The 25,852-nt window shown below is 38.8% G+C and overlaps 1 protein-coding gene across 1 annotated transcript in view; it reads right to left on the reverse strand.

Moving 5' to 3' along the window:
* Positions 10,949–25,852, reverse strand: part of XRCC4 (X-ray repair cross complementing 4) — a 287,574-nt gene continuing 272,670 nt past the window's right edge. Inside the window, exon 8 of the mRNA XM_005683394.3 lies at positions 10,949–11,582. Coding sequence (XP_005683451.1) covers positions 11,471–11,582 — 112 coding nt within the window. The 3' untranslated portion in view covers positions 10,949–11,470. The remainder of the gene's footprint in view (positions 11,583–25,852) is intronic.

Consider the following 25,852-nt stretch of genomic DNA (forward strand, 5'->3'; position numbering starts at 1 on the left):
GAAGGTCTTGTAGGTCTTCATAGAACCATTCAATTTCAGCTTCTTTGGCATTAGTTGTTGGGTCATCGACTTGGATTACTGTGATATTGAATGGTTTGCCTTGGAAATGAACAGAGATCATTCTGTCATTTCTGAGATTGCACCCAAGTACTACATATCCAACTCTTATTGACTATGAGGGTGACTCCATTTCCTCTAAGGGATTCTTGCCCACAGTAGTAGATACAATGATCATCTGAATTAAATTCGCCCATTCCAGTCCACTTTAGTTCACTGATTTCTAAAATGTCGATGTTCACTCTTGCCATCTCCTGTTGTCCACTTCCAGTTTACCTTGATTCATGGGCCTATCATTCCAGGTTCCTATGTAATATTGTTGCTTACAGCATCAGACTTTACTTCCATCACCAGTCACATCCACAACTGGGCATTGTTTTCACTTTGGCTCCATCTCTTCATTCTTTCTGGAGCTATTTCTCCACTCTTCTCCAGTAGCATATTGGGGACCTACTGACCTGGGGAGTTCATCTTTCTGTTCATATCTTTTTGCCTTTCCATAATTTTTATGGTTCTCAAGGCAAGAATACTGAAGTGGTTTGCCACTCCCTTCTCCACTGGACCACGTTTTGTCAGAACTCTCCACCATGACCCATCTGTCTTGGGTGGCCCCACACAGCATGGCTCATAGTTTCATTGAGTTAGACAAGGCTGTGGTCTATCTGATCAGTTTGGCTACTTCTCCGTGAGCGTGGTTTTCATTCTGTCTTCCCTCTGATAGATAAGGACGAGTGGCTTGTGGAAGCTCCCTGATGGGAGAGACTAGCTGTGGGGGAATCTGGGTTTGTTCTGATGTGCGTGGCCATGCTCAGTAAACCTTTAGTCTAATTTTCTCTTGATGGGTGGGGCTATGTTCCCTTCTGTTGCTTGGCCTAAGGCCAAACTGTGGTGGGGTAATGGGGACCTCCTTCAAAAGGGCTTATGCCAGCACTGTTGTATTCAGTGCCCCTGACCCAGCAGCAGGCCTCTGTCAACCCATGCCTCTGCTGGAGACTCCTGGACACTCCCGGGTAAGTGTGGGTCAGTCTCTTGTGGGGTCACTGCTCCTTTCTCCTGCGTCCTGGTGCACACAAGGTTTTGTCTGTGCCCTCCAAGAGACTGTTTCCCCAATCCTGTGTAAGTTCTGTAATCAAATCCCACTGGCCTCCAAGGTGATACTGGGGTTCTCAGTCCCTTTGCCAGGTTGGGAGATATGTTGTGGGTCCTAGAACTTTCATAACAGTGCGAGAATTTCTTTGGTGTAATTGTTCTGTGGTTTGTGGGCTGACTGCTCTGTGGCCCTATGGCGGGACTAATGTCAACCTCCTCCAAGAGGACTTAAGTCACACGCCAGGCCTCCCAGATCTGCTGCAGCCAGAGCCCCTGTCCCTGTGCAGGCCGCTGCTGACTGTGCCACTGTAGACGATACTCAAACACCCAAAGGCAGGTCTGGCTCAGTCTCTGTGGGGTCCCTGGGTCCTGGTGTGCACGAGATTTCATTTGAGCCCCCCGAGCGTCTCTGGTGGGTTTGGGGTTTTGACTCGAAATGTGATTTCACCCCTCCTGCTGTCTTGTTGTGTTTCTCTTTTGCCCTTGGATGTGGGTTGTTTTTTGTATGTGTGTGGGATCCAACGTTCTCCTATCAATGGTTGTTGAACATAGAGTTGCAGTTCTGGAGTTCTCGCAGGAGATGAGCGCACCTTCTTCTACTCCGCCGTCTTTTCTCTTTGACCTCCCTTCCATCCCCCTCAGAAGACTTTAATGAATAGAGTTATGGTAAAATCAAATATAAGGGCTTGTTTTAAGGTAAACTGCCTCTCTCTGACCTGCACCTTTAATAAATTCCACCATACACAGAGATTTCTGAGTGCTTTTGCCATGTAAATCAAAGACAATGAAATGAGTTCCATGGTTGAGCTGGCATGGAGGGGAGACAGGAGAAAATCAGGACTGATAACACATGAGACTTATCCCAGCAGCACTAATGGCAGAGGTAGCCATGAAAATAAATCCCACAAGAATCCAGGAAAACCGAAAATTGTGGGAAGAGCATCAGACTAGAAAAGATCAGGGACAAGTAGCTTGAGCCAATAAATTTCAAAGAGAGGGTCAGTTTAACTGATAATCTGGTTGTATGTAACTGTGCTAATCCATTACATGCAACACAACCATCATAAAATAAGACAGTATCTTGACAATCTTAAGATATTCCATATGTGTTTCACTTACTATGAAGCAGGCCCTGGGCTAAGGGTTTTATCTGCATTATCTTATTTAATTCTCATTGTATGGATAAGAAAACTCAAAGAACTTGCCCAGGGTTAGACAGTTAATAGCTGGCAGACAGAGAGTTGAAGGCTGGCTTAACCTGATCCCTAAATTCACATTTCTATTTTTTCTATTATCAGGTTGCAGCCAGAAGATACTGGACTTTTTTTTCTTTTTAATATAAACACTGAAAGCTATTACAAATATAAAATTATCTTTGTTTGTTATCCTATGTGATGAACTGTTTTAGTCAGAGCATGTCAAAACACGGTTATATAACAAAACAACCCCACATCTCAATGGTTTTGAGTAGCAGGCAATTATCTTCATGCTCACAACCAGCATGGTTGACTACAGCTCAGTGTATCCAGCCTGGGCTCAGATGCAATGCTCTTCTAAAGGTTCCAGGATAGTGAGATTGGCTCCAGGTTGGGACCGAGTCCAGTTCTGCTCTGTGTCTCATCAATGGCCTGGGCAGGAGAGGCAGCAGCTACCTGGAACATGTCAGTCTCATGGCAGAGATCAGAAGCTCCCAAAGGGAAAAACAGGAAATGTAAGGGCTCTTAACTCCTAGGCTCAAAACATGTAGATGACTATTTCATCTACATTTTATCAGCCAAAGCAAGTCAACTGAGTGATGGTGGTGAACAGCAAAACATTTGTTGACAATCTTTCATAGTGATCTAATGACTCCTCTGTAAATTTAGTTCCTCAGAGACAGATAGTATATCTCTTAAGGGAGAGGAACAAGATTGTTTCCAATATTATTTAAAAGGGCTCTGGAAAAATTCACATGAGTGAATTCCCTAAATGTTTGCAAAGCATAAGGACAAAATGAGCGTTTTCAAGCCTACTTCTCCCATCGTCATTCCCACCATTTTGTCCTAATAGGGATTCTATTATAGAAGTCTCATGAGGTTTTCAATCAGATTGGTTTTTTTTTAAATAATTTATTTATTTCTACTTCTGTCTGCCCTAAGTCTCCCTTGTTGCGTGCGGGTTTTCTCCAGTTGCAGTGAGCAGTGGTTATTCTTCCTTGACAGGCTTTTCATCAAGGTGGCTTCTCTAATTGCAGGATGGACTCTAGGCGTGTGGGCTTCAGCAGCTGTGGCACGAGGGCTTAGTTGCCCCGCAGCATGTGGAATCTTCCTGGGTCAGGGATCGAACTCATGTCTCCTGCATTGGCAGGTGAGTTCTTAATCACTGGACCACCAGGGAAGTCCCAATCAGATCAATTACGAGACAGAGACAGAGAGAGAGAGAGAGAAGCCCTAGTCATTGCATAGAAATGCTGTAATGTAAAAGTAGTCTCTTGACCATTTGAGAAAAACCAAGATAAAAATTATGTTGCTTTGTATTCTTCAAAGGATAAATATATATATTATTCTACCAAAGGTGGCACCTTTGTGACATCTCACATTTAAAATTCATTTATAAATAAAATTTTTAGTACTGACCCATGTTGACAAAGATCAGACGTTTTATACTAAAAGTCATCAACGATTTGAAGACTCATCTAGTGTAGCTGGGCTTCCTGGATGGCTCAGTGGTAAAAAATCCACCTCCCACTACAGGAGACACAGGTTTGATCCCTGGGTCAGGAAGATCCCATGGAGAAGGGAATGGTTACCCACTCCAGTATTGTTGCCTGGGAAATCCCATGGACAGAGGAGCCGGGAGGGCTACAGTCCATGGGGTCACAAAGAGCCGGACAGGACTGAGTAACTAACACTTTCACTTATGTTTCCTTTCAATGGTATTTTAATGAATTTTGAAATTTATATTATAAAATGTTATACAAAGTTTAATTATGAAAGTGGTTTTACCTTCTTGTTATATTTATAAATGTGTTTATATCATTCTAGATTAAAGCTCTCTTGAAACGTTCTTTTAATAGTAAGGTTAATTAATGGCAATTTGTTAATTGACGATAATGAGAATTAATCGAAATCTTCTCTGGAGAATGTATTTGATTTCCCTATTAGTTGGGTATTTTCTTGTTTGTTTCAAGAAACCATCTCACTAATAAAAGTTTCAAAAAAGGGAGCAGTGGCTTTTCAGGAAACCCATGTACTGGAACTGGCTCTGAAATACATCAGGACCTTAAGCTACTGTAGACACCAGCCACTCTCCCCATCAGGCTTGAAGGTCACACAGCACCTGTTGCTATATGTGTTCACGCAGGGGCATGTGTAGCATGTGGGCAATGAGAAACAGAAACTCAAGGATAAATTCTTTTTGCCCCTGGATGCACAGTTCTGAGATACTTATTTATTTATTTATTTATTTATTTATTTATTTTTGAGATACTTTTTAGAAGATGCCTCAGATCTTGGCTCCTGGTGGCTCAGACAGTAAAGAATCTCCTTGTAATGCAGGAGATCTGGGGTCAGTCCCAGAGTCAGGAAGATCATCTGGAGAAGGGCATGGCAATCCACTCCAGTATTTTTGCTTGGAGAATCCCATGGACAGAGGAACCTGGAAGTCCCCAGTCCATGGGGTCCCAAAGAGAGGGATACAACTGAGAGACTACCACTTCCACTTTTCAGAAGATCTTGGTCAGGTTGGGGATGTGTCATCCAAAGGACTATCTGCCTTGATAAGGCTTTTGCACTGGCATTTCCTCCTTTTCTTTTTAATGCATCTGGTCTCACTCTTTTGCTCCCTGAGATGATATTCCCCCAATAAATTGCCTGTGTGCAAGCCCTGGTTTGGTTTTCAGAGGAGTATAGAGTAAGATAGATTTCTATAAGAGTCTTATATGAGCAGGTTCTATAAAAATCATCTCATCCATCTACATTTATTTGACTGGTTGCTGCAGCTGCTGCTAAGTCACTTCAGTCGTATCCGACTCTGTGCGACCCCATAGACGGCAGCCCACCAGGCTCCCCCGTCCATGGGATTTTCCAGGCAAGAGTACTGGAGTGGGATGCCATTGCCTTCTCCGATACATAGAGTGTATATATATATATACATAAATATATATATGTATGTTGGAGAAGGAAATGGCACCCCAGTATTCTTGGCCTGAAGAATCCATGGACAGAGGAGCCTGCTAGGCTACATTCCATGGGGTTGCAAGAGTTGGACACGACTTAGTGACTAAACCATCCCTACCATCATACATGTTATATGTGTATATGTATAACTGAACCACTTTACTATACAACAGAAACTAATAAAACATTGTAAATCAACTATACTTTAATAAAAAATAAATTTTAAAAAAGTAAGCAGTTCAGGACTAACCTACATTTCATTTACTGTAACAGTAGCCACCAAAATTGCTCCTGCCCTTAACAGGAATATCTACTGATACTATCAAGATGGAAATAGGCTCCAATCTCCCTCTCTCTTTTTCCATAGATCCCAAAGCTTTAAGAGACCCTCACTCAGAACATATAGTTCTCAGTGAGATTGTGAGATGACAGTTTAGGACGAAGGACCTCCAAAAGAGAGAAGAAAAAACAACATATGAACAATAAAATTCATATTGAGTTTTATTCAAGTAGAGGAAAGGAAGGGCTTCCTTGGTTGCTCAGTGGGTAAAGAATCCGTCTGCAATGCAGGAGACCCCAGCTTGATCCCTGGGTTGGGAAGATCCACTGGAGGAGGTCATGGCAACACACTCCAGTATTCTTGCCTGGAGAATCCCCACGGAGAAGAGGAGCCTGGCGGGCTACAGTCCATGGGATCACAAAGAGTCGGACACGACTGAGTGACTAAACACACATACACACAAACACAGAGGACAGGAACATTAGAAGGTGAGGATAATAGTTGGTAAACGAGACGACGTGTGGATATTTGAAATGGAGAGAATCAGAAGGGAGGCTGAAGAGCATTTTAGGTTGAGTAGGTAAGAAAGAGGACTGGGAGACAGGACAAGAGATGATTGGATGGTCAGTTAACCACAAAATGCAGGCTGTCATGTATTTTCCAAGGTATCCTTTTCCAGTTATTAAAATGGAGACAATCATTTCATGTTTGCGCACTGATGGAGAAGGCAATGGCAACCCACTCCAGTACCCTTGCCTGGAAAATCCCATGGACGGAGCCTGGAAGGTTGCAGTCCGTGGGATCGCTGAGGGTTGGACCCAACTGAGCGACCTCACTTGCAAGTGAAATCTGCCCTCCTGAGAAGCAGTTACCTAGAAACTGTCAGATTAGCAGGGGAAAGTTTTAATTCAGACAACAGCTACACAAGGATACATGAATAGTTCTTTTGTTACTATATACTCCCTTACAAAATGTGTTAACAACCTATTTTTTTTTAATTTCCTGATTTATAGATAAATTCATGAGGCGTTTCATGGACTTGGATGTCAGCTATTTAATCTCACTTTATTTAAAATGGATTCTGTATAAATAATATTAAGAGAATGGGAGAGACACAAAAGGATACAGGTTGGCTGCTCCTTTAAAGTATCTGCTGAGAGGCCTCCAGACCTGCCTTCCTTTCCCATCCTCAGATGACCAGCAAGGTCTCTGTGACCTGAAGTTTTCTGGCAGCCCATACCTTCCCAAGGAAGCGCCAGTTAGACCTGCGGGGCTCAATGCTCGCCATACCTTTATTACATAACTGAGATTCTTGCTCCTAAACACCATGGGCCAACAGTCCCCCTGGAATATCTTCTAACCTGTCTTCTTCATTCTGAGGATTCACAATTGTAAACTTGGAAATTAACCTCATAGCTGATGCCCCAGCACCTTCTATACTCTCCTCTGATCTGGAAGATAGCTATATCCTTAGCTCACGCTCCCCAGCTCCTACCAATTTCTCTTAATCTCCCAATTGTATCTTTTATCTTCTATGGATTCTCATCTAAAACTTTAATTTTTTAATTTTTCTCTTTAAGTCACTTATTCTAATACTCCTTGATGTTATGGATAGTAGTTTTAAGCCCCAATATCATACACTCCACTTTTTGAGACCAGACCCCAAATTTCACTTGCTAGGATATAAAATCACAGCAACAGAGCACTAGTATTATTCATTGTCTCATCTAGTGCCCAGAGTGGAGGTTAACACTAATGCTTAACAAATACCTGGTAAATGATGGATTTATCCTTCAATTCCACACATGGCCCGGTTCTGAATTTTGTGCATAACTAATCCTTTATAAACATTGCTGAATCAAACTTACCCAATAAAGAGCTGCTTGGCTCTAAAACATGGGAACCTAGAATTTCATAAATTTGAATTATGTGCCACTAAGAACAAGTTTTAAGTAGTTTCCTGACCTTTTAAAAACCACATAATAAAGACATCTCTTCCTGAGATGGGATTTTTTTCTCCCATGAACTTCCCTAATGAGGTCTGACCCATACCATCTGATGCCAGGGCCAATAATTATAAACCTTAAGCCAAAAAACACCCTTCAGAAATGTAATCACCTTGTTTTTAGAAGTGAGGGCACCAAGATCAAAAAAAGCCAGGCTGCATTATAACTCAATTCTTTTGTCTTCCATTGCAGTGTCTTCTACAAAAATCTATTTTAGAGTACAGACAAGGAAAAATGTGGGAAAAAAATCATAGCATGGAATTACAGAATCTGGACCTGTTAACCAAACCTATAGATGTCTGTTTACAGAGAACAAGAACTATAAAATAGCAATAAACAGAAAAGAGGAAACCATGATTATGGGCTTATTATGCTCTATTCTAACCAGCTGAATCAATCTGACACACAGCAATGGTTAAAAAGATCCACAACCCTGAAAAAGTGAAATACAACTGAACCTTGAACAATGTGGGGAGAGGGGTGCTAACCCTCTAGACAGTCGAGAATCTGAGTATAATTTATAGTCAGCCCTTCGTATCTGTCGTTCCTCAGTATCTTCAGATCCTCCAAATCTGCCATTCTGCATCTGAAGACTCAACCAAATGCAGATTGTGTCAGTTCAGTTCAGTCGCTCAGTCGTGTCCGACTCTTTGCGACCCCATGAATCGCAGCACACCAGGCCTCCCTGTTCATCATCATCTCCCGGAGTTCACTCAGACTCACGTCCATCGAGTCCGTGATGCCATCCAGCCATCTCATCCTCTGTCATCCCCTTCTCCTCCTGTCCCCAATCTCTCCCAGCATCAGAGTCTTTTCCAATGAGTCAATTCTTTGCAGGAGGTGTCCAAAGTACTGGAGCTTCAGCTTTAGCATCATTCCTTCCAAAGAAATCCCAGGGCTGGTCTCCTTCAGAATGGACTGGTTGGATCTCCTTGCAGTCCAAAGAACTCTCAAGAATCTTCTCCAACACCACACTTCAAAAGCATCAATTCTTCAGTGCTCAGCCTTCTTCACAATCCAACTCTCACATCCATACATGACCACTGGAAAAACCATAGCCTTGACTAGACAGACTTTAGTCGGCAAAGTAATGTCTCTGCTTTTGAATATGCTATCTAGGTGGGTCATAACTTTTCTTCCAAGGAGTAAACGTCTTTTAATTTCATGGCTGCAGTCACCATCTGCAGTGATTTTGGAGCCCCAAAAAATAAAGTCTGACACTGTTTCCACTGTTTCCCCATCTATTTCCCATGAAGTGATGGGACCGGATGCCATGATCTTTGTTTTCTGAATGTTGAACTTTAAGCTAACCTTTTCACTCTCCTCTTTCACTTTCATCAAGAGGCTTTTTAGCTCCTCTTCACTTTCTGCCATAAGGGTGGTGTCATCTGCATATTTGAGGTTATTGATATTTCTCCCAGCAATCTTGATTCCAGCTTGTGCTTCTTCCAGTCCAGCGTTTCTCATGATGTACTCTGCACAGAAGTTAAATAAGCAGTGTGACAATATACAGCCTTGACGTACTCCTTTTCCTATTTGGAACCAGTCTATTGTTCCAAGTCCAGTTCTAACTGTTGCTTCCTGACCTGCATACAGATTCCTCAAGAGGCAGGTTAGGTGGTCTGGTATTCCTATTGAAAAAAATCCCCTTATAAGTGCACCTGCATAGTTCAACCCCATGTTGTTCGAGAGTCTATTATACCATGAACTATAGATTGTATTGTTACCATAACTTAGGAAATATGTTCCCTTCTCACTGCTAGTTAACAGCCAAAATTGTTTTCTCTTAAAAAATATACATATACATATATATAAAACATACACATATGTATATACATATATACACATACACTGATGTATACTAATTTTGGTCAGTTATTTGTAGTCTATTCAGATGTGATAGTATTATTTTGAGATTCTGGCACTTTATGTACCAAATCCCCTTGGAAAGATCCAATGTAAATCCTGGATTACACAAATTCATTATTGAATTTTTTATGTGACCGAGTAGAATTTTATATTTCACACATTTATATGTACACTTAAGTAAAAATCTCCCTCTTAAATGGAAACCAGTATAGAAATGAAAATGCAGGAAATTTTCTATTTAAAATATTTTGTGGTTCCATGGACAATAAAATCTTATTTCTTTTAAAAAAATATTTCTATTTATTGGTTGATATATTTGGCTGTGCTGGGTCTTAGTTGTGGCATGCAGGATCTTTAGTTGTGGCATACGAACCCTTAGTCGTGACATGTGAGATCTAGTTTCCTGACTGGGGATTGGACCTCAGCTCCTGCATTGGGAGCACAGAGACTAAGCCATTGGGTCATCACGGAACTCTCAAGACAATCCCATTTCTGATATAAACAGTTATCTATAATTTCTTTCTCATTATCTTTCTGTAGTCAAGCTTGTGTGTATATATATGTATATTTTTAATTAATCAGAGAAGGTAGTTATGTTTTCTGAAAAAATTTTTCTTTGTATCAAATCATCCAGCTAGATTTCAGTCTTTTAATGAGTTGGTGTTTACAGTGATCTAGTAACTTAAGGTAACTAGATCATCTGAGTGTCAACACTGTGATGGACACGCTTTTATTTCTTCAGTAAACACTTATTAAGCCACTAGGAATCCAGCCCTGTCCTAGGTACTGGCAAGTGGAGAGAGAAAACAGATGGTCATGCCTCTGCTATGATGGGGCTTACTTTCCATAGGCAGACAGACTGGGGACTGTGGGGTAGGGACAGTGGTAGGTTAGTGAGAGAAAGACAGATAAATAGAAGGAAGGAGGAGAGAGATAAGAGGCAAGAAAAAAAAATAGTAATTCCAGACAGTTATACATAAAAAGAAAATGAAAGTTGCTCAGTCGTGTCCAACTCTTTGCAAACCATGGACTATAGTCCATGGAATAGTCTATAGTCTATAGTCTATATTCTGGAATTCTCCAGGCCAGAATGCTGGGGTGGGTAGCCATTCCCTTCTCCAGGGAATCTTCCCAACCCAGGGATTGAACCCAAGTCTCCCGCATTGCAGGTGGATTCTCTACCCTCTGAGCCACCAGGGAAGCGAAGTGATACAGAGAGTGAAAAAAACATTCCAATGGGATAGAGTGACTGGGAATATGCACATCTTTTTTAAAGTATATTTCAGAGCAAGCACCTTGGAGTAGGAGACATCTGATTCTAGATCTGAAAGGTGAAAATAACCAAATGTACAAAGATCAACATTCTAGGCAGAGGGACCAACAGTACAATCGTTCTGAGATCTTGAGATCTCTGAAAAACATGCTTTGATACAAAACGATGTTACATTTACATTAATATGCACTCTATAAAGACCTGATACTATAAAGGAAAAAGTTACGCAAGATAACATTTTATTGAGAATACAAAATCTTCAATCAAAGTTTTATCACCAAGTTTTCAGATTGTGCAAAAACTAAACTAGATTTTGCACATCATTTCACAAATTAAAATACTCAAACATCAGTGTTTAGAATATGATTATTTGAAAAAGAATTTGTAGACATTCTATTTGTCCTATTTTCAAAATCTTCCTAGACAGGATAGACAGCTATTACATATAACATGTATGAAATGAATAAGGTACATGTGACCTTTGCAATAAAAAGGTCTGAGATTTTATATAATTACAGGCATGCTGAATAAACATATTAGAATAATGTACCACTGTCATCAAATCATATTTTCATATACATGTGTAATCCATTTTGCACGATGGTTTCAGCTCACTGTGTATGTAATTAACTCGTAAGGTGCCCTAAGGGCCGCTGCTGAGTTGAAATTTTGTTTTTGCAGTTTAAAGAATGGGATAGAAAACATAGTCTTGTGAATATCAAAGTACTTTTTGAGACAATTAAATCTCATCAAAGAGGTCTCCTGGACTACTATTTCTTAGAGTTTCTAAGGACATGTTTTCAGCTGAGCCATGATCCTTTTTCGGCATCTCAGGTAGTGGAGGATCAAGCCTAGAGTAAAAAGAAAAAAAATCAAAATAATTTTATTTTGAAAACCTACATATAGAATAAAAGAAAATTTTAAGAGACACATAAGTGAAATAAAAGTTAAACCCTGTTCCAAACTGTTGCATTAACATAAAGATAAATGAGAGGAATTTAATTTCTTTAACTGCTTTGGAATTAATCTGCCTCTTTTCTGAGCTAATGAAAATTCAAAGGCCTTACTACAATATTCATAATTAAGGTCAAGAAATAAGATATTCTCTATGCTGTATTTTTATGTCAAGATACAGAAGGTTTCTCAATCTATTTCTTTAATAATTTCAAAACAATTTATACTTTCCTTCACCTCCTTTAAATTCTAACTATGAACATGCATTTGAAGCTCAACAGCAGGAAGTTCTGATCACATAAATTTCTTTTAGGGGTCATTCAATTGTACATGTGTATATAATGCCTTGTTGTATTAGCAGCTGTTGATGAAATGCTGTGGGTCCACATTCATTTACTGAATCTACATATCTTCCTTTAGTGAGTGAATTTCTTCAGTTTCAGTACTGCAGTTACTATATCAATGGACTAACCTCTATATTTACGTAAATAGTCTCTGAGTCCTAGGGTAAAAGGCATGATCACTAACTCATAATTAGTCTTAAAAGTGGTGAACTGGAAGGTAACAGCTTAATCAAAAGAAGAGCTTAGGAATGTATATTTATGCCCTTGTATGAACCTTATCAGAATCAACCCAGTAATATGCAAAGAAATACCCATATTTCCAACCACAACGTTTGGTATAGCTAAAAAAGAACAGGATTTGAAGTCAGGACTCTTAGGTTGGAATTCAGGTCTATTTCTTATTAGCTAGGTGACTTCAGGCAAGTCAATCTAACTGGACCTCTGTTCTCTCACCTGTAAAACTGAGATAATACTACCTGCCTCAGAGGTGGTCTAAAGATTAAATGAGATATTATCAATGAAAATGGTTATAAATTCCTACAAAACATTTGGAAACCATTATTTTTAGTCCTTGATACAAAATAAACTATAACAGTGCTCCTGCTAATAGCTTCTTTAATTTAAAAGAATAATCAACTAAAAATCCCCAAATGTTGAGTATGTTTAGATGAGTATTTCCAAAAGCCTGTACTCATACTTAGTTGTACAGATTGCTAAAGCTGAATCCTCTACAGGGTCCTCCTTGGCCTCATGACTGCATACAATTTATCATGGCTGGCTGCCATTAGACCTGGGACAGCTCTGTCTTATCCTGAGCAAGCCAAGTTTGGACAACCTAACCCTCACAGGAATGCTGAAGTGCTAGGCATTAGTGCATTCTCAAGATGACAAGTACTACCCTCTGGGAGAATCAGTATTAAAATTAACAACAAATACTGACATAATTACTTTAACATGTAATTAAATTTCTGAAAATATATTCTATAGAAGGAGAAAATTATACAGTACAGAACAAAAGCATAATTATTACATGTATAAGTTCTCAATGTCAACTCAAAACACATTACACATTTTTGTCTAGCTCTAAACGTCTTAGAATTACTTTTTCTTCTAGCAAAAGAGAGAGTTGAATTATTTTAATTAAAAAGTCATACATGGAAAAACTTCTGTAATTTTATTCATAGTCTAGACACTGTACAAGCACAACACAGACAGCCATCAATTTAGTTTAAAAAAAAAAAAGCAATATAGGACAAAGGGACCACTCTGAAGTGACAAGTTTGAAGGGAATTGATCCCTGTTTCTCCATTTCAGATGTCCATCTCTTTCTAGCCATGAGGAGCCCAGGAAATAGATTTTGACACTTCTGTTCTTAGTGTCTAGTACATAGTAGGTGCTTAGTGAAAGCTGTTCCATGAATGGAGATCACTGTTCTACAGATTTCATATTTGTGGTAAGTGAAGACAATAAATTTAGAACTCTCCCACACCCAGATAAAAAGTTTAAACATTTTTATAAGTAACACATGTTTATTGAAAGACTTTATAAAAATTCTGAAAAGCATGAAAAAGAAAATGAAAATGTTCACCATCCTGCTTTGCATTATTTGTGTTTTCATGTTTTTCTTTACAAATATGAGATCATATATAATTTTGCAGCTTAATGTTTTTACTCTAAAATATATTATCAGTATTTCTGCCATGTTGAAAAATATAGATCTATTGCTGCTGTTGTTGCTGTTGAGTTGCTCGGTCATGTCTGGCTCTTTGCAGCTTCTGGACTGCAGCACATATTTCCCTGTCTTTCACCATCTCCTGGACCCTCATGTCCATTGAGTCAGTGCTGCCATCCAGCCATCTTGTCCTCTGTCATCTGCTTCTCCACCTGCCTTCAATCTTTCCCAGCATCAGGGTCTTTTCTAATGAGTTAGCTTTCTCAACAGATGGCCAAGAGACTGGAGCTTCAGCATCAGTCCTTCCAATGAATATTTAGGACTGATTTCCTTTAGGATTGACTTGTTGGATCTCCTTGCAGTCCAAGGGACTCTCAAGAGTCTTCTCCAACACCACAGCTCAAAAACATCAGTTGTTTGGCATTCAGACTTCTTCACGGTCTAACTTTCACATCTATACATGAATACTGGAAAAACCATAGCTTTGACTATATGGACCTTTGTTGACAAAGTAATGTCTCTGCTTTTTAATATGCTGTCTGGGCTTGTCATATCTTTTCTTCCAAGGAGCAAGCACCTTTTAATTTTGTGCCTGCAATCACCATCTGCAGTGATTTTAGAGCCCAAGAAAATAAAGTCTCTCACTGTTTCCATTGTTTCCCCATCTATTTGCCATGAAGTGATGGGACAGGATGCCATGATCTTAGTTTTCTGAATGCTGAGTTTTAAGTCAACATTTTCACTCTCCTCTTTCACATTCATCAAGAGGCTCTTTAGTTCTTCTTCACTTTCTGCCATAAGGGTGGTATCATCTGCATATCTGAGGTTATTGGTATTTCTCCCGGCAATCTTGATTCCAGCTTCTGCTTCATTCAGCCAGGCATTCTGCATGATGTACTCTGTATATAAGTTAAATAAGCACGGTGACAATATACAGCCTTGACGTACTCCTTTCCCAATTTGGAACCAGTCCATTGTTCCATGCCCGGTTCTAACTATTACTTCTTGACCTGCATACAGGTTTCTCAGGAGGCAGGTGAGGTGGTCTGGTATTCCCATCTCTTTAAGAATGTTCCACAGTTTGTTGTGATCCACACAGTCAAAGGCTTTGGTGTACTCAATGAAGCAGAAGTAGATGTTTTTCTGGAACCCTCTTGCTTTTTCGATGACCCAATGGATCCAATTTGATCTCTGGTTCCTCTGCCTTTTCTAAAACCAGCTTGAACATCTGGAAGTTCTTGGTTCACATACTGTTGGAGCCTCATTTGGAGAATTTTGAGCTTTACTTTGCTAGGGTGTGAGATGAGCGCAATTGTGTGGTAGTTTGAGCATTCTTTGGCAATGCCTTTCCTTGGGACTGACCTTTTCCAGTTGTGTGGCCACTGCTGAGTTTTCCATATTTGCTGGCATATTAAGTGCAGCACATCAACAGCATCATCTTTTAAGATTTGAATAGCTCAGCTGGAATTCCATCACCTCCACTATACTCACCATTAATCTTAAATTGTTTGTACTAACAATTAATCCACTGATGACTGTTTGGGTTGGTTCTATTTCTTAATGCTCTTATAAATAATACAACAATTAAAATCCTTATACCCATATCTTAGCATATTTATCATGTTATTTTTTCATGAACATGCTTATTCCAAGCACTCATGCTAAGAGGTGAAGTCTGAAAGCAAATAACTCAGAGAACCTGTATCTAAAGTCTTAATAGAAAGTGAGCTAAACAAGTATTTTTAAAATGTGAGTTCCTCTATTTCTAATTAAATTGCAACCATTAGTTATGGCCCACTTTAAGTTCTAAATCTTCCATGAAGACTTCTTTTTTTTGCTTTTACTTTCCAAATTGAGGTTAGTTTAAAGTACCTAATATCTGCATCCAATATTTCAATACATAGTTTTTCATTTAATCAATACTTAAATATGTACTATGATCAGCTCACTGTGTTAGGGAAATATATCAAATTTGATTGGAGATGCTTATTCCTTGCAAGAAAAGTTATGACCAACCTAGACAGCATATTCAAAAGCAGAGACATTACTTTGCTGACTAAGGTCCATCTAGTCAAGGCTATGGTTTTTCCAGTAGTCATGTATGGGTGAGAGAGTTGGACTGTGAAGAAAGCTGAGCGCCAAAGAATTGATGCTTTTGAACTGTGGTGTTGGAGAAGACTCTTGAGAGTCCCTTGGACTGCAAGGAGATCCAACCAGTCCATTTTGAAGGAGATCAGCCCTGGGATTTCTTTGGAAGGAATGATGCTGAAGCTGAAGCTCCAGTACTTTGGCCACCTCATGCAAAGAGTTGACTCATTGGAAAATACTTTGATGTTGGGAAGGATTGGGGGCAGGAAGAGAAGGGGACGACAGAGGATGAGATGGCTGGATGGCATCACTGACTCGATGGACGTGAACCTGAGTGAACTCCGGGAGTTGGTGATGGACAGGGAGGCCTGGCGTGCTGCTATTCATGGGGTCGCAAAGAGTCGGACACGACTGAGTGACTGAACTGAACTAAACTGAACTGACACATAATCTGCCCCTCAGGAAGCTTTCAGTTAAACTTTTTACCTTCTCCATTTATTTTCAAATATGTTTTTCATCCTCAACATTTTATAAGTAGCTTTAAGGCAAGGATTGTAATATATTTTGTTCACAAAATTCCTTTAGGAGTGTTATAAACATTATATTAAGACTTAGGATTCAAGTATATTTTTAGTTTTTATGGGCAACATGGTTCAACAGGAAGAATTCTGAATCCAGGTTGGGAGATCTTTATTTACGCTTTATCACATTAAGGTTTTGGCAAGTGATGGCACACTTCTGGATGTCAGTGTCTTAATTTAAATTGTAGAAGTTAGGGTTAATATAAAAGATCCTGGAGTTCCTTTAGTCCCTAAATTCAGAGATAGTTATGCTCAAATAGACTACTTTGCAAAATACAAGCTCTCAATAAATACCTGTGGAATAAATGAAAACTATGAATTAAAAAGGAAAGGTTAATGACAGAATGAGAAATCATCATTGCACAAAGGCTAAAGTATAAGGACTTTTCAAATAAAGTGAATAAATGAAGCTTCTCCAGAACATGACAGCCTTATTAAAAAATGGCTATAGCCTCAATATGGAGAAGGCAATGTCAACCTACTCCAGTACTTTTGCCTGGAAAATCCCATGGATGGAGGAGCCTGGTAGGCTGCAGTCCATGGGGTCACTAAGAGTCGGACACAACTGAGTGACTTCATTTTCACTTTTCACTTTGATGCATTGGAGAAGGAAATGGCAACCCACTCCAGTGTTCTTGCCTGGAGAATCCCAGGGATGGGGGAGCCTGGTGGGCTACCATCTATGGTGTTGCACAGAGTTGGACATGACTAAAGTGACTTAGCTGCAGCAGCAGCATAGCCTCAATAATATAGTTGCAGAGAGTTCTATGTTTTATGACTTGATTTCACACTGCATTAAAATACACACAAACACACACACACTAGAGCTTGAATCAAACTGCATTACCACCATCTAATTAATAGTGTAGATCAAAAGTTAGACTGGCACAAGAATTATTCATCCTGGGAAAGCTTCCCTAAAATGTTAGAATGAATAATTGACTTTCTCTTTTAAATTTCTCGGAGTTGGATTACCAACAACTTTTAAAATGATATTTCTAGTTATTGGCTCATTTTGTAAAGAAATTTTCTCAGTCAGGTTTAACACTGATATCAGCATGGCTGTAATATCAGTCTTTTCTTATCAAATGAGAACCATCAGTATTGTTTAGAGTGAACTACTTGCATTTTATAACATACTCTGAAAACAATATTTCTGAAAAAATGTCAACGAGCCAATCTGAGCAGACTGTGAGGTTCAGGAAGATGTATAATGATTAACGGCATTATGACACTTGACAAATTATTCTCCTTTGACTATGACGTGAACAACGGTTCTAAAGTCAAAAACCAAAAGTCAATTTGTATGTGGGTTAACTGGAGAAGGAAATGGCGACCCACTTCAGTATTCTTGCCTGAGAAATCCCATGGACAGAAGAGCTTGGTGGCCTATAGTCATGGTGTTGCAAAACAGTCAGACATGACTTACTGACTAAACAAGAAGAACAAACTATACACGATACACATACAATTCAATTCCAGGTGAATTAAACAATTAAATGAGAAAAGGCAAAACTTTAAAGCATTTAGAAGAAAATAAAGCAAAATATGTTTAGGATCTTAGAATAGAGATGTTCTTTTTTTTAAGGCAGAAAGTGAAACCATGAAGATAAAGATAGATAAATTCAGTTACATTAGAGGCATAAGAAATAAGTACAAACATCTTAAAGAGATGGAAGAAATCACAAATTGAGAGGAAATACTGCAACATACGCTATTAACAAAGGATTATTATCCAAAGGTACAAACAATTAAAAAAAACCCAACATAATTTAAAAGTATATGCCAAAGACTACAGAAACTTCCAAGAAGAGGGAACAGTGGGGCCAAATAAGCATATGATAATTATCTCAGCTTCATTAGAAACCAAGGAAGTTTCAACCAAGCAAATAAAAAACAGGATAAAGTATTTTACACCAGATTAGCAAAAACAAAAATGTCCAACAATAGCAAAGATCACAGAGAACATGAAATGGCAAGATGAATTACTACTGGCTGGAGTGTAAATATTTGAAACCACTTTAGATAACAATTTGGCAATAACTGTCCAGGTATATGAAGATTTATGTACTTATAACCAGGAATTCTGCTTCTAGTTACATACTCTGGCAAATATTTGCATATGTGTGTCAGGAGATAGTAAACAAATGTGCATTGTTTATAATAGTGAAAAACTGAAAACTACCCAAATGTCTCTCTACAGAAAAAATGGGCAAGTAAATTATAGATTTTTCACACAACGGCATACACACACGCATGAATCTCAAACATGAGATGTTGAGCAAAAAAGCAAGGCACAATATAATACACAATATGGTTCTATCTACTTAATGTCAAAAACATGCAAATCTATATAATGCTACTCTTTGAACAGGGGTATGTATGTATCTGTGTATACATGTAATAGTTTGGGATCTTATTTGTTCTCTCATTACAATGCTCTCAGATTCTGGAGTCTTGTGATTTTGGCTGTTGTGAAGACAGTGACACAGAAGGGGCAAGTTGAGTACTATGCATAAAGGATTCTGTTTCAGTTATAATGAGTCAGCCTGAAGTGACCACACGATACCCAAATAGAGACAGATGCTGAGTAGGTAAATGCTTATAATATATAAGCTTATAAATATAGAGCTCAGGGGAGATTGATTACTGGACTACATGTACAGAGATAGCAGTCACTGTCATATCACTGGCCGCTAAAGACAAATGAGCTGAAGAGACACCCAGAGAGAGTCTACCTGAGACAAAAAGTTTGGTATAGAATCCTGTGCACGTGTGCGTGCTCAGTCATGTCTGGCTCTTTGAGACCCCGTGGACTGTAGCGTGTCAGGCTCCTCTGTCCCTGGGATTTCCCAGGCAAGAATACTGGAGTGGGTTGCTAGTTCCTTCTTCCAGGGGATCTCCCAACCCAGGGATCAAATTCATGTCTCCTGCACTGACATGTGGGTTCTTTAGCACTGAGTCAATGTGGAAAGCCTTATAGAATCTCAGGAAATGTGAAAACTGCAGAGGCAGATGGCAAGAGAGAGAGATGAATAAAAGATTGAAATAGAATGATTCAAAAGTTATGGGGAGAATTAGGCAAGAGAGCTGTTGCAGAAGCAAGAACCTAGTGTATTTTGTATGCCCACGGCTTGTGCTACTTCCATTTCCCACCCAAAATGCTGGGTTTCTATACAACTTTGACTGCTGAATCTGTAAACACACGTTAGGTAAATTATTTCACCCACTAAGAATTATCTGGAGTTGAGAAGAATAACCTGGAAGGATGTTGTTATGCTTGTGATTCATTATAGACAAGAAGAACAGACAATGTTTTCTTTGGGGAGGAAAGATAGTCTTAAGTTCTCAGACTGCAGCCATCACAGCAAAAATCTAGCAAAATGGCCAATGGTCAATGCCTGCCTGGCCACCAGTGTAGAGCATCTGAAGTAGCTCTTTCTCTCACATTATGATGAAAGTTATATCCATATCTATCTATGTATAAACAGAGAGAGAGAGAGAGAGAGAGAGCTTTCCTTTACTACCAACTTGCCTGACACCCACTCATCTCATCTCTGACTCTCCTCTGGGACTGGGGTAAAGGTCAGATGTGCAGCAGCGATGAAGATGAGAGATGAGGTAAGGGCAATGCAATGGAGACAAACAGAACTGAGCACTGGCTGGGACATACATTACCTGGCAATAATAAAAGTCAAGTACTTAATGGCTTGTTTTTCAGAATGCAACAAATCGAACCATCATCAAAATGATGACAAAAAATAGGCAAGTTCAAGTATTAGGTACTTGCTACTATTAAATAACTAGGCAGCTATCATACTGGCCTTAACAGAGTTGCCATTATGGAACAAACTCAGAGAAACACCTTTTAAATGCAAAAGTTATAAATACTGGGCTTAAAGATTTGACATCACCAAAGTTACCACTGTATTTTCAAGTTAAATATTAGTATTTAAAAAAAATATTTGAACCTCAAATAAATGGGAAAATAGCTACACATTTCTAGCTGACCTTATAAAAACCAAAAGTGTCTCCCAAATAAATTAACAGACTGAAGTCATCAGAATTCAGTAAAACAAGTGTTGAACATTGTCTGGAATTCAACAGACCAAGACAGCATTTCAACAGTCTGAGAAAATGAAAAGAGGCTGAAGCTTTTTTTTCTGGCAACCAAAATGGCAAATAAAAGAAATTGCATTAGCTATTTTCAATTACATTCCTAAACATTTTTTTCTAATGAATATTCCTTTGCTGTTTATCAAGAACAATAAGAAAATAGAAATATGCTTTGAAATGAGTAACTTTGAATAAAACACAGAAAAGAGAATTATGAAGAGTAAACAACCAATGCTAAAATGCACTTGTATACCTTATAGATATTGGGAAAGAATAATCATACAACTTCTCTGTAAAATATTCATATTATGAGTCTGAAAATAAGATTATCTAGTTCTATCTAACTCAACATCTAAAGTCACAAGACATTAAGATAAATACATCCATAATCCACAACCATGCCAGAATTTATGCAAGAATTTCACGATAAATGGAAGGATTTCGTCCTTCTTACTTAATTTAGATAAATAACATTACTCTGATAATTCATTAGATGAGCAATATCAAAGTCCATACATACTTAAAAAAAATTAATACTTGAAAAATCCTATGTTAAACTTCCTGTATTCCTTACAAGTTTTGAAGTGGTATAGGTGACATTTGTTTCTAGTGATCTGTGCCTATAAAAGTAGAAAATTGTCATATTAATAGAAAATGATTTTCCACAACTTTAGTTTGTTTTTTGCCACTTGGTGTGCTACAAATGAAGCTTCCCTCACTAGACTAGAAGCTTCTCAAGTAGAATGACTCTGCTTTACACACCCAGGCTCATCCATGTTCCAATGAGTTCATGTTTTAATTAACAAACAAACGACCGGATGAGGTAAACAGTATTATTAAGAAGGCTCAGTAAGTTAAGCAACCTGCCCAAAGCCACACAGCCAGTAAACATGCATGTGAGCAGGCAGGCAGGTCAACAGTGGAATGAGGACATTAGTCTAGGTTTCCCTTACTCCGAAATCCATACCCTTCTTGTTACATCTGTATATGGGAGTCATTCATTCTTATTTCTATTTCAGAGGAAGGCAGCTTGGTGTTGTTCAGTGTGTCTGAAAAAGTACTCTAAATGAAAAAGATTTCACTCTAAAAAATTAAATCTGTGGTCCAAATGTTTGGAAAATATTTATTTTTCTCCATTAAGTCCTGTAAGTGTTTCATGTGCATATTATACATTTAAAGCTATTGAAGTTCTTCCATAAACTTGTTTAATTATTAAGTAAAATGAAAGCAAGGTACAGGAAAGTGTGTGTAGAAAATTAGAGTGTGTGTGTACACACACACATTTATATATGTTGTGTATGTGCATTTATACATATATATACATATATATGTATATATATATGTATATATAATATCAGAATATCTCTGGAAGGATTCACAAGAAACTAGCAATGGCTGACTCTGGAGAGAGGAGCTTGAGCTGAAGGATGGATAATTCTTGCTGGATATTCTCTTAAACTATCACGATTTAAAAAAACTATTTATACACAGATTACATTTTTAATGTTTTATGAAAAAGAAACGTAGCTTGGTTATCCTCAGTTTTACAAATGAATTTGGCAGCTGAAACCTCTTTTTCACTCTCTCTCAACTACTAATATCCCAAGAAACTAGTGTTCATGGAACAGCCTGCATTGATTTCTTTCTCTAGAATGAAACATCTACTAGCCTGAACCCAAAAATGTATTATAGTGGCCCAATGAAGGAAATTAAAAACACAGAAAACACACACACACACAGAGAACTCTACTTCAGGCTACCAAGAGAAGTGGAAAACACATGGGCAGAAAATAATGCCCTTCCATGGAGGTTAGTGACTCCTAATGAACCAGGGACCAGGAGTGATCGTTTTGCCACCATGTGGAACCAGCTGTTGGTTTCCTGCGGCTGCTGTAACTAATCACCATAACACAGTGGCTTAAAACAACACAAATTCATTATCTTACAGTTCTGGAGGTCAGCAATCTGACCCACGTCTCACTGGGCTAAAATGAAGGTGCTGGCAGAGCTGTGTTCCTCTGGAAGCCCCAGCGGAGAGTTTTCCAGAGGCTACTCCCTTTCTCCATTCTCAAAGCTAGCAATGCAGGTGGGTACCTTCTCTTAGCATCTCACTCTGGCCCTGCTTCCTTGGTCTCATTTCTTCCTCTGACTCTCCTGCCTCTCTCTTCTTAAACAGCCTTTGTGATACACTGGACCTATCTGGTTAATCCAGGATAATTTAGCCACTTTTAGGGTCAGCTAGTTAGCGACTTTAATCTATCTGCAACCTTAATTTTCTTGTCATGTGCTCTAACACAGTGTCGGTTTCCAGGAGTTAAGAGGTAGACATCCTTTTACTGGGGGTATGGAGGAGGAAGCATTAGTCTAGCCTTAACTTGGTTATGGCTCAAATATTATTCTAATCTATGAGTTTAAACGTTTCAGGATCACTTAAGAGAGAAACAGACCTGAGTAAGTGCAGGACTCCCAAGGCCCAGAGCTAAAAGAAACCTCCAAGCTGACGGGCGGAGGCATCTGCAAGGTCTGGGCAATATGAACTGAAATGAAAAAGAATCCACACTGGGGCTTCTTATCTAGAGATGAACTGAACCAGAATCAGAGTCATTGAGAGAGGCTGGCAGTCACATCATCCATCATCTACCCTATCCACTATTTACTGCTTGCTTACCATGGGTCAGAGACTGTGCGAGATGCTTGGGATACAAAGGGAACAAACAAATGCTCCAAGGCGGAGGTAACCCTGAGTGCTGAGCTCCCCTGAATCTACACTAACAACAGCCCTTGTAGGGGATAACAGCTGCTTCACTGACAGCTCTAATGAGTAAGGCTGTTAAAGAACCACAGACAATGCCACCTTCGTGGGTGTATGACGTTGCTGTCAGTCACACAAGGCCACAAGCTTAGAGGGGCTTCATCTCTGCTTTCATGTTCTGTTGTCACTATCTTGAAATTCTTAATAATTCTGAACAAAGGGGCTCTGCGTTTTCATTTTGCACTGGGCCTGCAAATTATTATAATCTGTCCAAATGTGGCACTTTCAGCGACCTTGTACACCAGACTCAAATCGAACCTAACAATTGCTCATATTTATTTTGGACCAATAAACAATGGGACTTAAAAAAAACTGGTTATGTACTGCTGTATGGACTCATTCTGTCCTCTTCAGAACCTAGTTTTGATCCTTAATTACCCTAATCACTAGTAAACCTCTTTTCTAACACTTAAAAAGCACCTGCTTTTTTTCTTCAGGGAGATACTTGAATTTTTACACTGGTAGCCTTTTTCTTTTTTCTTTACCTATAAATAAATAAGAATGAATGAGTTTCCTGGCAAATAAATACTCTGCTTCGAGAGGTTTCTCCTTCTCCTCCCTTGCCTTGCCTTCTCTTTCTCTCTTGAAGTTCTGTGATCTTTTGTTTTACAGTAAGAAAATTTGGTTTCTATTTTAATTAGATTTTCCCATTATTTTAGCACTTGCTAGTGGACTTGATTCTTAGTATTCTCAAAATTACCCACTCTAATTAATTCCTTGGCTCACCAAGCAGCAAACCTGTCCTGAGTGGCATCCTGTGCTGTGACCTACCTATCTCCTTCTCTTCTGATCTACTGAGTAGCAGTCTGCCCCAAATCATTCCTGAATATTTTCTGGGCTTTTCATGGAATGGGTGGCCAAGGATCATGTGGCAGCCAGAAGTTTTAAAGAAGACAAACTATCCTGGACAATCATCAACCTCATATACCTTTTAGATAAAATGAGTATCATATAAGTGATACAGAAAAAAGAACAAACAAAAAACATTTCTTCGCAAAGTATACACATAATGTGGTATTACTGGCAAATGTAGAGGGTCTCTGCTCAAATTCTGGGAGATGTTCTGTCTGTCTTAAGGAAATGTGCCAGAAACTGCGAGAAGGCAGATGGAAGCAATCTACAAAATTCTGAGGATTCTGATTTTGAATTAAAAAGATTAAACTTTACAGTTGACTTTAAAAATACAACCAAAGTGTAAAGTAAAACTATTGTATGGACTGTTTTTAAAACAAATCACTCTACCTCACAGCTGGTGACAAGTCACTGTGAGATAAGGCAGAACAAGCCACGGAGGGTTCAGTCCATGTGCTCAGAATGACTGCAGAATGACCCGTCTAAACTTTTTGCCCTTAAAAAGTTTATTACATGCATAGTGTCACAATTTCAAGAAAAGCTCAAAAGTCACAACTGAACTGCAATTCAGTCCTCACAGAGAGCTGTTGACTACAGTTGTGTGTTATGTTTATGTATCTTTACTAAGTACTATACACTTTCTTACTGTGAGTGATATTTTTATGATTACATAAATTACCAATTTTTTTTAAGAATTTTTTTAGTCAACTAATGTTTATTTTTAGGAAGTAGCATAAATGCAACATATGGTTCCAGTAGTGTTTTAACTGGTACAATTTGGTCTTATTTCTTTAAATGTCCCACTGCAATCAGAGTCTGTAAAAATGTAAAAATAATCGTAATTATCCAAAATTCATAGTGGAGGAAGCTTTTACATGGCATTCAGAAGTATCATTAACAAATGTAATGAGATCAATGTTTTGTAAAAGCATTGGTTGATGTGCATTTATTATTAGCTTGAACAGACACATTCAGTAAATAACTGATTAGCAATTTAAATAACCATTGTTACCTAACTGATCTTATTTTGCTCTTATAAGAAAACTATGTATGTATGTATCTTGGCTTTGATCATCTACAATCTGAACTATCTAATTACTGACTTTTCTCCTTGCCTTCTAGTGCTCTCTCCTTCAGCTCTTCCAACTGCTATGAATGAACTATCTTTCTACAACACAAGTCTGATTATTACTTTGTACTCCAGCAACGCTTTAGTTGAAACTCCCTTGGCATAGCAAAAAAAAAAATTACAAAATGTCTAGCTTCACGTCTGCCTTTTTGGCTCTAACTAGCCAGTGCACTTCCACAACAAACTTCTTGTCATCCACCAAATGCCTCATTCAGTCTTCATTGCCATACTTTTCCATACTGTTCTCTCAGTTTGAGAACTCTCTCTCCTACCTTCTTTACTTAGTAGGCTCCTATTCTTCACCAAAAGCCAAGTTCAGATGTCCTTGCTTCTGGGAAACCTTCCTAGGCAGAGGAATTAATTATCTCCTGTTCTACTGCAGCACATCTTAAATCAAGTAGGTCTTTGTTCCTGTAAACACTGCGGTGTAACAAACCACCCTAAACTTAGTGGCACAAAACAATGCCAATTTTATTATGCTCATACTTTCTGTGAATCAGAAATATGGAAAGAGCACAGTGAGGATAGTATGTTGTTGTGCCACGGTGTCTGGGCCTTAACTGGGGGGTACTG

The sequence above is a fragment of the Capra hircus genome, chromosome 7, assembly GCF_001704415.2.
Source record: "Capra hircus breed San Clemente chromosome 7, ASM170441v1, whole genome shotgun sequence".
Lineage (NCBI taxonomy): Eukaryota > Metazoa > Chordata > Mammalia > Artiodactyla > Bovidae > Capra > Capra hircus.